Source organism: Balaenoptera borealis (assembly GCF_965194805.1).
Source record: "Balaenoptera borealis genome assembly, chromosome: 4".
In the NCBI taxonomy this organism is placed as follows: Eukaryota; Metazoa; Chordata; class Mammalia; order Artiodactyla; family Balaenopteridae; genus Balaenoptera; species Balaenoptera borealis.
Window position 1 is genome coordinate 2877893 of NC_138861.1, and position 17190 is coordinate 2895082.

At 36.8% G+C, this 17190-nt stretch overlaps 1 protein-coding gene across 2 annotated transcripts in view; it reads right to left on the reverse strand.

The window, feature by feature from the left end:
- The window catches only part of GASK1B (golgi associated kinase 1B), a 74206-nt gene that overhangs the window by 37352 nt on the left and 19664 nt on the right, over positions 1-17190 (reverse strand). For both annotated transcript variants that reach the window (XM_082391339.1, XM_082391340.1), the window contains exon 3: positions 12125-12339. In XM_082391339.1, coding sequence (XP_082247465.1) covers positions 12125-12339 — 215 coding nt within the window. The remainder of the gene's footprint in view (positions 1-12124; positions 12340-17190) is intronic.

The window sequence follows — 17190 nt, forward strand, 5'->3', positions numbered from 1 at the left end:
TGGAGAGTTTTTATCATGAATGGGTGTTGAATTTTCTCAAAAATGTTTTCTGTATCTATTGAGATGATTATATGGTTTTTATCCTTCAATTTGTTAATATGGTGTATCACAATGATTGATTGAGTATATTGAAGAATACTTGCATCCCTGGGATAAATCCCACTTGATCATGGTGCATGATCCTTTTATTGTGCTTTTGGATTCCGTTTGCTAGTAGTATGTTGAGGATTTTGCATCTATGTTCATCAGTGATTTGGGCCGGTAATTTTCTTTTTTTGTGACATCTTTGTCTGGTTTTGGTATCAGGGTGATGGTGGCCTCATAGAATGAGTTTGGGAGTGTTCCTCCCTCTGCTATATTTTGGAAGAGTTTGACAAGGATAGGAGTTAGCTTTTCTTTAAATGTTTGATAGAATTCGCCTGTGAAGCCATCTGGCCCTGGGCTTTTGTTTGTTGGAAGACTTTTAATCACAGTTTCAATTTCATTGTTTTTGATTGGTCTGTTCATATTTTCTATTTCTTCCTGGTTCAGTCTTGGAAAGTTGTACTTTCCTAAGAGTTTGCCCATTTCTTCCAGGTCGTCCATTTTATTGGCATATAGTTGCTTGTAGTAGTCTCTCATGATCCTTTGTATTTCTGTAGTGTCAGTTGTTACTTCTCCTGTTTCGTTCCTAATTCTGTTGATTTGAGTCTTCTCCCTTTTTTTCCTGATGAGTCTGGTTAATGTTTTATCAATTTTGTTTATATTCTCAAAGAACAAGCGTTTAGTTTTATTAATCTTTGCTGTTGTTTCCTTCATTTTTTTTCATTTATTTCTGATCTGATCTTTATAATTTCTTTCCTTCTGCTAATTTTGGGGTTTTTTGTTCTTCTTCTCTAATTGCTTTAGATTAAGGTTAGGTTTTTTATTTGAGATTTTTCTTGTTTCTTGAGGTAGGATTGTATTGCTATAAACTTCCCTCTTAGAACTGATTTCACTGCATCCCATAGGTTTTGGGTCATCATGTTTTCATTGTCATTTGTCTCCAGGTATTTTTTGATTTCCTCTTTGATTTCTTCAGTGATCTCTTGGTTGTTTAGTATCGTATTGTTTAGCCTCCATGTGTCTGTATTTTTTATAGTTTTTTTCCTGAAATTGATATCTAGTCTCATAGCATTGTGGTCAGAATAGATGCTTAACACGATTTCAATTTTCTTAAATTTACCAAGGCTTGATTTGTGACCCAAGATGTGATCTCTCTTGGAGAATGTTCCATGAGCACTTGAGAAGAAAGTGTATTCTGTTGTTTTTGGATGGAATGTCCTATAAATATCAATATAAAGCTTGTGTTTCCTCATTTATTTTCTGTTTGGATGATCTGTCCATTGGTGTAAGAAGGGTGTTATTATTATAAGGGTGTTACTATTATCGTGTTACTGTTGATTTCCCCTTTTGTGGCTGTTAGCATTTGCCTTATGTATTGAGGTGTTTCTATGTTAGGTTCATAGATATTTACAATTGTTATATCTTCTTCTTGGATTGATCCCTTGATCATTATATAGTGTCCTTGCTTGTCTCTTGTAATAGTATTTATTTTAAAGCCTATTCTATCAAACATTTAGAGAAGAGCTAACACCCATCCTTCTCAAACTCTTCCAAAAAATTGCAGAGGAAGGAACACACCCAAACTCACTCTATGAGGCCACCATCACCCTGATACCAAAACCAGACAAAGATACTACAAAAAAAGAAAATTACAGACCAATATCACTGATGAATATAGATGCAAAATCCTCAACAAAATACTAGCAAACAGAATCCAACAACACATTAAAAGGATCATACACCATGATCAAGTGGGATTTATCCCAGGGATGCAAGGATTCTTCAATATATGCAAATCAATCAATGTGATACACCATATTAACAAATTGAAGAATAAAAACCATATGATCATCTCAATAGATGCAGAAAAAGCTTTTGACAAAATTCAACACCCATTTATGATAAAAACTCTCCAGAAAGTGGGCATAGAGGGAACCTACCTCAACATAATAAAGGCCATATACGACAAACCCACAGCAAACATCATTCTCAATGGTGAAAAACTGAAAGCATTTCCTCTAAGATCAGGAATAAGACAAGGATGTCCACTCTCACCACCATTATTCAACATAGTTTTGGAAGTCCTAGCCACGGCAATCAGAGAAGAAAAACAAATAAAAGGAATACAAATTGGAGAAGAAGAAGTAAAACTGTCACTGTTTGCAGATGACATGATACTATACATAGAGAATCCTAAAACTGTCACCAGAAAACTACTAGAGCTAATCAATGAATTTGGTAAAGTTGCAGGATACAAAATTAATGCACAGAAATCTCTTGCATTTCTATACACTAATGATGAAAAATCTGAAAGAGAAATTATGGAAACACTCCCATTTACCATTGCAACAAAAAGAATAAAATACCTAGGAATAAACCTACCTAGGGAGACAAAAGACCTGTATGCAGAAAACTATAAGACACTGATGAAAGAAAGTAAAGATGATACCAACAGATGGAGAGATATACCATGTTCTTGGATTGGAAGAATCAATACTGTGAAAATGACTGTACTACCCAAAGCAATCTACGGATTCAATGCAATCCCTATCAAATTACCAATGGCATTTTTTATGGAACTAGAACAAATCATCTTAAAATTTGTATGGAGACACAAAAGACCCCGAATAGCCAAAGCAGTCTTGAGGGAAAAAAAACGGAGCTGGAAGAATCAGACTCCCTGACTTCAGACTATACTACAAAGCTACAGTAATCAAGAAAATATGGTACTGGCACAAAAACAGAAACATAGATCAATGGAACAAGATAGAAAGCCCAGAGATAAACCCACACACTATGGTCAATTAATCTATGACAAAAGAGGCAAAGATATACAATGGAGAAAAGACAGTCTCTTCAGTAAGTGGTGCTGGGAAAACTGGACAGCTACATGTAAAAGAATGAAATTAGAATACTCCCTAACACCATACACAAAAATAAACTCAAAATGGATTTGAGACCTAAATGTGAGACCGGACACTATAAAACTCTTAGAGGAAAACATAGGAAGAACACTCTTTGACATAAATCACAGCAAGATCTTTTTTGATCCACCTCCTAGAGTAATGGAAATAAAAACAAAAATAAACAAATGGGACCTAATGAAACTTAAAAGCTTTTGCACAGCAAAGGAAACCATAAATGAGACAAAAGCGCAACCCTCAGAATGGGAGAAAATATTTGCAAATGAATCAACAGACAAAGGACTAATCTCTAAAATATATAAACAGCTCATTCAGCTCAATATTAAAGGAACAAACAACCCAATCCAAAAATGGGCAGAAGACCTAAATAGACATTTCTACAAAGAAGACATACAGATGGCCAAGAGACACATGAAAAGCTGCTCAACATCACTAATTATTAGAGAAATGCAAATCAAGACTACAATGAGGTATCACCTCACGCCAGTAAGAATGGGCATCATCAGAAAATCTACAAACAACAAATGCTGGAGAGGGTGTGGGGAAAAGGGAACACTCTTGCACTGTTGGTGGGAATGTAAATTGATACAGCCACTATGGAGAATAATATGGAGGTTCCTTAAAAAACTAAAAATAGAATTACCATATGATCCAGCAATCCCACTACTGGGCATATACCCAGAGAAAACCATAATTCAAAAAGACACATGCACCCCAATGTTCATTGCAGCACTATTTACAATAGCCAGGTCACGGAAGCAACCTAAATGCCCATCGACAGACGAATGGATAAAGAAGACATGGTACATATATACGATGGAATATTACTCAGCCATAAAAAGGAACGAAATTGAGTCATTTGTTGAGACGTGGATGGATCTAGAGGCTGTCATACAGAGTGAAGTAAGTCAGAAAGAGAAAAACAAATATCATATATTAACGCATGTATGTGGAACCCAGAAAAATGCTACAGATGAACCAGTTTGCAGGGCAGAAGTTGAGACACAGATGTAGAGAACAAACGTATGGACACCAAGGGGGGAAAACCGCGGTGGGGTGGGGATGGTGGTATGCTGAAATGGGCAATTGGGATTGACATGTATACACTGATGTGTTTAAAATTGATGACTGATTAAAAAAAAACAAAAAACAAAAACCTGCACATGTATGTTTACAACAGCTTTATTCATAATTACAGAAATGTGGAAGCAAGCAAGATGTAAAAAAAAAAAAAAAAAAATAGCCTAACTCCTTCTTTAATAAAAATCCTTTCTTGGCAGGGTTTAACCATTTCATTTACATCTTTCTCCTGCAAAAATCTCTATATTTTTTGATATCATCAGAAGCAAATCTGTATGATTCTGTTACCTCACTTCTCTATTTCTACACATATAAACATAAAAAGCAATAAAGACACTGTCGGGGCCAATACATACCAAGTTTTCTAGCCAATTTGCTCACCTATTTCAAGCAATACTCAGAATAATGAAACTATAGTGTCACACAATAATTTGGAAAGTCTTCTGAGCCCTCTTCAATAATCACTGTATTGTAGCATCATTAATACCAAAAATAATTTCTCCCCATGACAGTGTGAACACACATATATATAGTAGAAACCATGTTGAAGTCAGACTTTTCAATATCAAAAGGGCAAACTTAGTTTTACACCTTGAAAATTTTATGGTTAACCAGAACATATTTCAGTGCTTAGCACATGCGTGTCTGCCAAGTTAGAAGTCCGTCATTTTTAAAGCCTAGACTGACATCTTCTCCATGTCCTTAACATTGTAAGTGACTCTATGGTCAAGTGAACCACTGTGATTTTTCAACAAACAATAAAAAGCAGGAATGTAGTGTTCTCTAAATCCTCTCATCCTTGGCAATTTTTCCTCCCTAGATCCCAGCCAATTCAGCATGCCAACCAAGATTGCCAAAGCTAATCCCAGACTTTCTTTGCTACTTGAATCTAAGACAGTACCTGACTGCATCATCCCTCATTATTTCCCAGCAAATGAATGAGAAACTATATTATTTGCTTGTTTGGACTTACCAATAAATACAGGGCTAGGGGCCATTTAGATTGTCAGTGTGCTGATTATGCAAAACAACAAAACTGACTCAAATTATGTAATTGAACTGCCAGTGTCTGAGACCCTGGATTGCTGTACCTTCTGCTGTCACAGCACTTACCTGCCTGTGCGTGTTTTCCTTCACTGACCTCTAAAAGTTGGAAGCGAGGCCCTTGATCACAGAGTCATAGGGATAAAGGGAGGGAATGCTTGGAAGACAGTCATCATGTACCACGGAGAACACCGTTGGAATCTTTCTTTCCCAGGCATATAGAACATTCCTACAGAAACAATTTCTTTTTAATGAAAAGTGATGTTTCCTCTTGTTTAGAAGATAGTTGGCCAGAATTTTTACTTTACTATCATCACACCATTAAGAGGAAAAAATGACCCACAGAATCGAGAGCGGGGTGGGCAGAATAGGTCAGAGATTAACACCTCTTAATCTAATTTGTTATATTGAGGAACTAAATCATTAGGCAGGTAAAAGTTAGGAGAGACAACGCTAGGTGGCGAGGCTTACCAATTTATACTGTTGCCGCTTATTGAATTCATGACCATAAGTGTTTTACTCACAGACATCTGGGAGAAACCACCTTAATGGGACAGGAAGTTTCCAAAGGACCACTTCTCCCAGTCAGTGAACTTCTCCTCCTATCCGGCCCTTTGTTAGAATCCTTCCCTCTGGAACTCAATTCCTGACTCTTGTGCTCACCTGGTTCCTGCAAGTTCTTCAATTTCTATATTAAGTGTCACATTCTCGGTCCACACTCTTCCCCCTCAAGTTCCACAAGAACTGATAGCATCTTACTTGTTTCTATAGGATGTTAAACTCAATTATTAGACCTGATAAATTCTGCTGTGATTATCTCTCTCCTCTATTGGATGGTGTGACTCTTGCTGGCAGGAAGACGGTCTCAGCCATCTTTTTTATCACCAGCACTATACCTGCCAAGTGTCTAGAACAGAAAAGAGCTCATGTGGGATTAACATATACACACTACTATATATAAAATAGATAATCAACAAGGACCTACTGTATAGCACAGGGAACTCTGCTCAGTATTCTCTAATAACCTGTAATGGAAAGAATCTGAAAAAGAATGGATATATATATATATATATATATATCTGAATCCCTTAGCTCTGTACACCTGAAACTAACACAACACTGTAAATAAACTGTACTCCAATATAAAATAAAAATTAAATTAGGGACTTCCTAGTGGTGCAGTGGTTAAGAATCCGCCTGCCAATGCAGGGGACACGGGTTCGAGCCCTGGTCCGGGAAGATCCCACATGCCGCGGAGCAACTAAGCCCGTGCACCACAGCTACTGAGCCTGCGCTCTAGAGCCTGCGCACCACAACTACTGAGCCCGTGTGCCGCAACTACTGAAGCCCGCGTGCCTAGAGCCCATGCTCCGCAACAAGAGAAACCACTGCAATGAGGGGCCTGCTCACTGCAAGGAAGAGTAGCCCCTGCTCGCCACAACTAGAGAAAGCCCACGTGCAGCAACGAAGACCCAATGCAGCCAAAAATAAATAAATAAAATAAATTAATTTAAAAAATTAAATTAAAAAAGATAAAAATTTAAAAATTAAAAAAAAAAAGAGCATCTGTCAAATCCAAGTGGAAAGAAATATGTGTAACTTATTTTGTTGATGGTGGAAGCAGACAACTCCCCAGTCACCTCTCTGTTGGTCCCTCTCTATGGAAATACCCTTTAATTTCCCATCAAATAAACAAAAAATATAAATACAGGGAGGATTTTATCAAATAGTAAAAATATTAAATATTTTCCATTCATTTGATTTTTCATTTTCTAAACATCTCATTATCTGCCTTTAACAAAACTTTACTTCTTTACTGCAAGTACGTTTTTCTTTCTTTCACTTTTAACACTTTTTTTCCCACATCTTTATTGGAGTGTAATTGCTTTACAATTTTGTGTTAGTTTCTGCCGTATAACAAAGTGAATCAGCTATACATATACATCTATCCCCGTATCCCCTCCCTCTTGCTTCTCCCTCCCACCCTCCCTATCCCACCCCTCTAGGTGGTCACAAAGCACCGAGCTGATCTCCCTGTGCTATGCGGCCGCTTCCCACTAGCCATCCACTTTGCATTTGGCTAATTTGACACTTTGGATTTAATATTTTGATACAACTAGGTAAGTTTTCTTTGATCAAAAAAAAAACAATGCCCTGAGTAACTGTGACATTTTCAGACACACTGCTGGTAACTGAAAGGTTACAAAGTTGAATAAGGCAGGGACTTGCCCTTGAGAAATTCACAGCTTATTAAAGAAGACAGACTAGTCAAAAATAATTAAACCTTAATAGGCTAAAATCTAATTGTAAGTATGAAAATACTACACGAGAGTAGAAAAAATGAAATGGTTTGGGAATAACTTACAATTTAGTAAGTAAAAATAATGATAAAATATTTTACTTAATTCTTATATCGATATTTACCTCTACTATTATTTCTGGATGATCAATTTCTTAATTAATATGAAATGCTCACTGAACACCTCCTGTGTAACAGGCGTTATCCTAAATCCTTTATGTGTATAAAAGTACTGGATCCTCTCAATAGCCCTCTATAAAAACAATATTATTATTCCTATTTTCAGATGAGGAAACCAAGGCAAAGAGAGGTTAAGTAGCTTCTCAATGTTCAAAAATTAGTTATTGGCAGTTGGAATTCAAACTTAGCAGGCTGGTTCCAGAATCTCAGTTTCTAACTGTTATATAGACTATATCTGAGGTCAAAAAGCAAGTTTTATACATCCTAAATCTTCTTCTGTTATTTTATTTAATCTTTTGAAAGGAATTTGACCAAATCTTGGAAACTCAAATGCTCTCTAGAATACTACCCTTTGTCATCCTAATGGGGGGAGAATTTTTATCCACTCAGTTCAGATACCCACGCTTCAAGAATAAAAGGTTACTTGTGTCTCTATCATATTTAACAGACCCAGTAAAATGCCATAGCCTTTGGGAATGTAGATTTGTTAACTGGGTGAAACAGAAAGAATGTTGTGTACAGAAAATTAACAACTGCGTTCTGTATTTCCTTGCCCTTGCTGTAGCATCAGAGCAAGTGATTTCAGTTTGCTTCAGGCATAACTTTTCTAAGACTGCTCACAAAATCCACCCAATATAATCCAACATATTCCCAAACACCATTTAAATAAGGCATATATTTGACTTTAAAATAAAAATTTCAGTGTAATTGATGAGAAGCATTATTATATAAAAAATAACTATTTAATATTGTACTCATGAAAAATGGCCTAAGCTTGTTCATTTATTTATTTATTTGCTCAGTAAACATTTTCAATAAACATCTCTCTATAAACATTGTATGATGCTAAATATAAGAAGCAAAATATAAATAAATAAAATAAGATCTTACAAAAAATGTAAAATTTCTCTGGAGTAAAATCTATCAGAAAAGTCAAAAGAGGACTTCCCTGGTGGTGCAGTAGTTAAGAATCCACCTGCCAATGCAGGGGACACAGGTTCGAGCCCTGGTCCGGGAAGATCCCACATGCCGCGGAGCAACTAAGCCCACGTGCCACAACTACTGAGCCTGCACTCCAGAGCCCACGAGCCACAACTACTGAGCCCGCATGCCACAACTACTGAAGCCCGTGCGCCTAGAGCCCGTGCTCCGCAACAAGAGAAGCCACTGCAATGAGAATACCACGCACTGCAACGTAGAGTAGCCCCTGCTCGCCGCAACTAGAGAGAAAGCCCGTGCACAGCAATGAAGACCCAACGCGGCCAAAAATAAATAAATTTTTTAAAAAGTCAAAAGAAAAACAACACAGAAAAATTGTTTGAGACATTTAGGGTTGGATAATGGCTAACTTTCATCACATAAAAATGTTTTTATAAATCAATAAGAAAAAAGTCATGGAATGCAATAAAATCATCAATGATTTGAACAAGCAATTCACAGGAAAAAAACACAAATAATCAACGTATGAAAATATGTTATCCTCAACCTCACTTGTAATGAAGGACCTGGAAATATATACAAGATCTCATTATCCTCCATATAATCAGCAAAAACATTTATTAGTTTTCAACTTCCCAAAGTTGGTAAGAGAGTGGGAAGCAGACACTCTCGCACATTACTGGTAGAATTGTGAAACACTGCAACAACTAGAGAAAATTAGCCTTTGTCTGTGACTTTGGGACAAATAAATGCTGGATGAGTCAAAAATGTAAATCCATTCTCACAGATGCCAACCTTGTATATATAGTTTGATCTACTTTTGTAAATAGTGACCAAATGAACCCTTAACAGTCAGACTAACTTCTGACTTTTAGATTCAGTGCTTTAACCAGAGCCAAAACTGGGAACTCCAATCTTGGTGTCTTACCTTGGATGGTTCCAGGTTAAAGTCTTGCAAAGGTCTCATCCTCATGAATTATGAGGGATGAAAAAGACTCCTCCCTCTATTGCACCCTTAAGAGATTATAATATACCATAATATACTGTAAACATAACTTTTATATGCACTGGGAGACCTAAAAATTTGTGTGATTCACTTTATTGTGATATTGGCTTTGTTGTAGTGGTCTGACACCAAACCCAAAACCTCTCTGAGGTATGCCTGTATTTAGGATGCACTAAGTATCATAGGAACATTGTCAATCCCATGTTCTTTCTCATGGTTTCCCCAACCTCTTTATCATTCCCAGCCTACGATCCCACTCGAACTTTCTCCTTCACTATTTTATGGCAAAAGGTTCTTCTTCTTTTGACTGCATACCAGTAAGAACTTACATTATTTTCAGCCAGCCATCCTTACGTGGATCTATCTTTTTGTTTTATACAGTATAGTTTCCTAACTAAGTAATGTTTTTAAAACCAAACTTGGTGTGCAGCAGTGGGAATAACCATCTCATACTACTTCGCTGCCCCTGCGGTGGTGTTCTATGGTTTAATGCACAGCAGATGTCGCACAAATATATCTTCATTGGTTGAATGATAGTCGGAGCTTCCCTTAACAGAAAGGAGAATGATAAAGACAGATGGTAGGTTGAGATTTAGTTGAAGTTTCCAAAATTAAAACAAATGTCACCAGAGACAACTTCTAACAGGGGTTGCCATCTAATCATTATAGGTTAGCTCTTCTGTTCATCAGCTGCAAACCTCAAGGTCTTTCCCTTCTCGTAGACTTCACCACCAGGTTCATGAATCTCCTCTCCATCCCCCACCCCCTACCGTAGTCATCATCTTCAGGACCTTCAACATCTATGCTGGCCACTCCCCATAGTGAATACCCTTACCTACTTCGCCCTAGCAATCTTCTTCCATTCTCCACTGTATCGCTACTACATGTTATCACACCAACATCTTCCATTAAACTAAGAATAACCTGGTAGTTGTTATGTAATAATAGTTAAAAATATGAAAAATACAGTTAGCCAAACTTGCTAAAATCTCTATTTGGGAACTTACTAGCTAAGTAACACCAAACAAGAGAGGTAACTCTTGAGAAACAGTTCTCCGTGGCATTTCTGCACATCTTATATCAAGTTTTCTTCTGCACTATCTCTTCAAGGATGTCAGGATAGCAAACAGTCTTGGAAGATACAAAGAGTGTCTCCCTCTGGGGTGGAAGACAGATTTGTTTCCTGACCAAGATAATAAAGATAACGTCTCCTTCTGGGGCAAATGTTGGGCAGTTGTGTCAGCAGCCTCTTATAAGACTGGAGGTTTCCTCAGAAGGTACAAGACCCCACTGGGTGTAGCGTTCAGTGGGGCGACTCCACATCGCCCCAGTGGGACTTGAGGGCAGAGGAACGTGAGTGATGAAGTCATTTGTCGCTGACCCGGGAGGCTTTTGTCTTCTGCTAGCATCTATGGCTGGCTAACTTGTTAACTCGCAAGCAGGGTAAGACCTCAGATTCTTCACAGTTCTTGACAGGAACTTCTTTATGCCTTAGTTTCCCTACCTGTACAACGGAGAGAGGGCACTTACCTCAGAGAGATAGTGTGCTAATTCAATGGACTAATGAGGCTATACATATACGGAGCCCAGCCTGAGTCTCACAGCTGCACTTTCCATCAGTATTTGGCGACTCTTTGCCAAACCAAGTGGCCTGCTCTCGGCTCAGTTCTCACCGGTGGCTCTGAGGCACAGACACCAGAGATATCTCTCCTTCTCGAAGTTCCTAAGCCCTACCCTGTGACCCTGCACTAAACTGGTTTTCTTCCTACGTTTTTGTAGGAAGGCAGTCCTAAATTGCCACAAATATACTAATTAACAATTCAAAAACAGAAAACCAGTTTTTCTAAGGTGGAAGAAGGGGAAGGCAGTAATTGGAATGAGGGGGTAGGGAGAGTCATGAGGTCTTCATCACAAGGAGGTAAGAGTTATTCAAAAACCTATAAAACATCAAGTCACTCAGTTATGTAGATGGCCAATATTTATTATTCTCCAATGTCTAATCTTAATGACATATTTGCAAAGAATTACTGGGAAAAAAAACAGGGGAAATTGTGGCTGTAAGGTATGTGGCCAAGTGACCATTGAAACAGTGTGGAATCATAGAAAAAAGACACTTTTACTGTCAACAGATCCCAGGATTCCAAGCCCCAGATTTTAGTAGTCGTGAGAACTTGGGTGAGTTACTTAACCTCAAAAAACTTTGGTTTACTTACCTCCCAAGTGGGGTAGGACTCTCTACCTTGAAGAGCTGCTGACGGGTTATCTCAGTAAATTGTATCTATGATGGGTATGACTATTCCATGAGTAAAATACTGAAGAATTACTTATTCAGAAATTAATATGAAGGCCAAGGGACATTTCTGAATATTTCCCAAAAGGATACAACATCTCGTGATGTGGTACCAGGCTTGCCAAATACAACCTTATAGAACACCTGGCTTGCCAAATACAGCTTTATAGAACTTACACTCTGGCTTCATAAAAACCCAAGGTACAGAAAACTCCTTAGTGGTAGACGTTTATAACTCTGTGTCAGTCTCAGATAACCACTTACTTGATTGAACTTACCTGTAACAAAAAATCAAAGAGAGCCATCTTGGACCACTCGTGGTGATGTATTTCAGTACAGCCCCATTCAGGTTTGGGTACGCGGCCATTCTGCCAGCACTTCTGTTTCAGCAACTGCTGATAAGTTCCCCAGGTGAGCTTTACAGAAGAGTGGGTCTCATTACTCGTTGGAGATAAAGATGAGTCCCAGAGAATGAAAGGACATGGGCGGCCATCTATAGAATCCAAAAACACAAAAAAACACACTTTTAGAATGTTACTGACTCAGTGTGTACTCTTGGATGTCATTCAGTCTTTCACAGCTTCACACTCTCATCTGTCACACGTGAGAGTTTGATTAGATGGCATTTATGATCACTTTCCCTTCTGAATATTTACTATTTTTATACCTCAGTGATGCTTTCTGATAGGAGTCTTATAAGATGGAAAGTTATTGTTAGACAAGGAAAGAAAAGTTTTTTTAAACAAGATACTTTATAGATGTGGCAGGAACAGGCCACTAACCACCCATAACAACGTCCTCCGGTTAATGTGGTTTAATTCCACATCTAAAAGCAGCCACCATGAAAAAGGAAAGAATCCAGACATTTATAATTATCTATTCAGTGTCTGAGTGGAGTGGCTCTCTATTTGTAATAACAACTGTCTGATTTTCTGAGGCCATATTATGATGTCAGGAAGAAAAAGAATTTTTAGAAGTTGCAAATTTAAAAGTGAAATTGTATGTTTCACACCAGTCACTATAATCTCCAGAGAAAGAAAAAGGAAGCAAGAGGGTTTTTTTGTTTTGTTTTGTTTTTTTCTGATAGAAACAACAGCACTCCTGGTAATGGGTCATTTATTCACATAAAACCTCACAAAGTGTATTTAAGCAAATGTCATTTCTTCAACTTCCTGTGCATAGAATATTTTTCAAAAAAATCTGTCACTCGAATGTTTTTGTCTCATTCTTGACAGTTTAGAAATTTCACTGGTGAACTGTACATTAAATGACACTGTAAGCTTAAAGCCAAAGCATCCCTCTCAAGCTCCCATGTCTGTCAAATAAAGTCACTGAAAGATGATGAAGAGCAGCTTTGCTTGTAACATTATCAGAATGATCTCTTGGAAGAAAAAAAAAAAAACGACGACTAAGTCACAAAGGTCTGAAAAATCCCATTTAACTCATTCTTAACAGGCCTGGGCATTCGAATCCTCTGAAACTATGGTTGGAATGTCAAGACACATCACAGGGATTTTTAAAGCTCTTTCAAATGACCTGAGAGGTTCTCAATCTATAACTGTTTGTTTTTTGTTAAAGACTTTTATTTTCCCACCTTGCTTATTTGCCTTCCTGTAGAGCTCTTATCTCTGGTCTTTAATGCAAGGACAGTCACTCTTCTAACCACTCCTGAATGTGGTGTTACAATGACCTTAATAATATTAATAACATTCACTTAATCATTCTAATCACCTACATTCCAGTTTTGTTCAAAAGAAAAATCTTTCTCCTTTTAGCCTTGCAATTTAGGCCAGGGCCTGTAGCAAGTCCTTTAGATTGTGGAAAATAGGCCACAGTCACTGATGCACAATTAAAAGAAAAATAGAGAAACATGAACCATATATAAAGAACTTAATTGTTATCTCTCTCCTTTTTATTTCCTTTTACTGTACTAAATGATTTGGGGCTGCTGGGACCCAATTATCTTCTTAGGTATTAGATAAATATAATGTTAAATGTATATGCTCCAAATACTATGCCAATTTAAAAAATAATAATAATAAATTCTAGGTAAAAGCAGACCATCATGTAGTGGGAGACACACATAAACCAGTGTAACCAAATACATGTAAGAGACACAACACAGCTTTCAAAGATATGGGCACTTCAGACTCCTAAATATCAACACCAAGAGGCTCTATCACTCAGTGTCTTTGGAACAAACTGATACACAGCTAGCACTCTGCATTCTCAAGGCTGGGAAGTATTCAAAGGGAGTTGAAAAACACTGAAATTCAGCAACACAAATCAATACACAAGACAGACAAAGTGCCAGTTTCCTCAGTAGACAAGGCCCTCAGAGAAATGAGGAAATTATGCACATAAACAACTGAAACAGTCAACTTCTGTGCTGTTTTTCCTTCCCTTTAGAAACATTTGTTTCATATTTTAAAAGTAATTAAGAGTAAATCTACTCATTTTAGGAAATGTGGAAAAACATTAAAATGTATAGCTAAAAGATGACATGATACTATATATAGGAAACACTAAAGTCTCCACCAAAAAAACTATTGGAACTAATAAATGAATTCAGTAAATTTGCAGGATACAAGATTAATATACAGATATCTGTTGCTTTTCTATACACTGAAAATGAACTCTCAGAAAGAGAAATTAAGGAAACAATCACATTTACAATCATATAAAAAAGAATAAAATATCTAGGAATAAACTTAACAGAGGAGGTAAAAGACCTATTTGCTGAAAACTATAAAACATTGACAAAGGAATTTGGAAATTATACAAAGAAATGGAAAGATATCCCATGCTCTTGGATTGGAAGAATTAATATTGTTAAAATGGCCATACTACCCAAAGTCATCTACAGATTTAATGCAATCTCTATCAAAATACCCATGACACTTTTCACAGAACTAGAACAAATAATCCTAAAATTTATATGAAACCACAAAAGACCCCAAATTGCCAAAGCAATCCTGAGAAAAAAAGAAGGGAGCTGAAGGAATCACGCCCCCTGACTTCAGACAATACTGCAAAGCTACAGTGATCAAAACAGCATGGTACTGGCACAAAAACAGACATATATCAATGGAACAGAATAGAGAGCCCAGAAATAAACCCACACACCTTTGGTCAATTAATCTACAGCAAAGGAGGCAAGAAAATACAGTGGGGAAAAGACAGTCTCTTCAATAACTGGTGCTGGGAAAAGTAGACAGCTACATGTAAAAGAATGAGATTAGACATTTCCTTACATCATGTACAAAAATAAACTCAAAATGCATTAAAGACCTAAATGTAAGACCTGAAACCATAAAACTCCTAGAAGAGAACACAGGCAGAACACTCTTTGACATAAATTGTAGCAATATTTTTAAAATCTGTCTTCTAAGGAAAAAGAAATAAAAGCAAAAATAAACAAATGGGACCTAATTAAACTTAAAAGCTTTTACACAGTAAAGGAAACCATAAACTAAATGGAAAGACAACCTACTACATGGGAGAAAATATTTGCCAATTATATGTTTGACAAGGGGTAAATATCCAACATATATAAGTAGCTCACACAACTCAATATCAAAAAAAAAACAGATCCCTTAAAAAATGGGCAGAAGACCTGAATAGACATTTTTCCAAAGAAGACTTACACACAGCCAACAGGTCATGAAATGATGCTCAACCTTGCTAATTTTCAGAGAAATGCAAATCAAACCACAGTGAGATATCAACTCACACCTGTCAGAATGGCCAACATCAAAAAGACTACAAATAACAAATGTTGGTGAGGATGTAGAGAAAAGGGAACCCTCCTCCACTGTTGGTGGGACTGTAATCGGTGCAGCCACTATAAAGAACAGTACGGAGTTTCCTTAAAAAGCTAAAAACAGAGCTACTATATGATCCAGCAACTCTACTGCTGGGTATATTCCAAAGAAAACAAAAACACTAATTCTGAAAGATACATGCACCCCAATGTTCATTGCAGCACTATTTACAATAGCCAAGATACGGAAGCAACCTATGTGTTCATCAACAGATGAATGGATAAAGAAGATGTGGTATATGTACACAATGGAATATTACTCAGCCATAAAAAAGAATGAAATTTTGCCATTTGCAACAACATGGATGGACCTAGAGAGTATGATGCTTCGTGAAATAAGGCAGACAGAGAAAGACAAATATTCTATGTTACATCATGTATATGCGGAATCTAAAAAAATAAAACAAACCAATGTATATAACATAACAGAAAAAGATTCACAGATATAGGTAAAAAAGACTAGTGGTTACCAGTGGGTAGAGGGAAGTGGGGAGGGGTGAGATATAGGCTATAGGATTAAGAGTCACAAACTACTATGTATAAAACAAATAAACAACAAAGATATATAGTACAAGAAAATATATGTGATTTTTAATAACTTTAAATGGAATATAAAACTACAGAAATATTGAATCACTGTGTTGTACCTGAAACTAATAAAATATTGTAATCCACTCTACTTCAATACAAAAAACAAATAAACAAACATAAAAAAAATGTCTAGCCTAGAAAACAGCAATCATCTACAATCTCCTACCCTAGTAACTGGTTCTGTTATTTGTATATTTACATCTGGTATTTTCCCATCCCTTTCTTTCACACCTGAAAAAGTAAATTGTTTTTAGAAATTTAAGGAGTAGAGCTTATGGTTAGCGTTCAAACTCTAGAACCCAACAGACCTTTTGAATTCTGATCCTATTACTTCTTAGCTTTGTAACATTGGACAAGTTATATAACCTTTTCACACCTCACTTTCATCCTCTGTAAAGTGTGGGCAATACCGTACCTTCCAAAACAAACTTTGTTAAACAGGATCATGCATTTAAAGTTCTCAGCCTGGTGCCTAACATATATGCATATCCTGGAAAGGTTTTGCTATGACTATTTTTATATGCATGCATTATACAATCACATAATTTATCAGCCTTCTAGCCCTTATTTGTTTATTGAACATCTACTATGTCTCAAGCACTGTTCTAGGCCTAAAGCATACAGACATACATGCCAAGTTTTCAGTTGTTTGTTGTTTTGTGGGATTTTTTGCTTTCATAGAGTTTACATTTCCAGCAGGGAAAAGAGGCAAAAATTACACAAGGGAAATAAACTATTTGGAATCACCTTATGTATATAGTTTATCATAATTGTTTCACTAAATGTTACATTGCAAACATTTCTCTTACAATTAAATATTCTTAAATAGTGTCACTTTAACTGTGATACAATAATGTAGCCCAGTGGTAGGCAAACTTGGTCAAGAGCAGACCGTGAGTATTTCAGGCTTTGAGGGCCATACAATGTCAA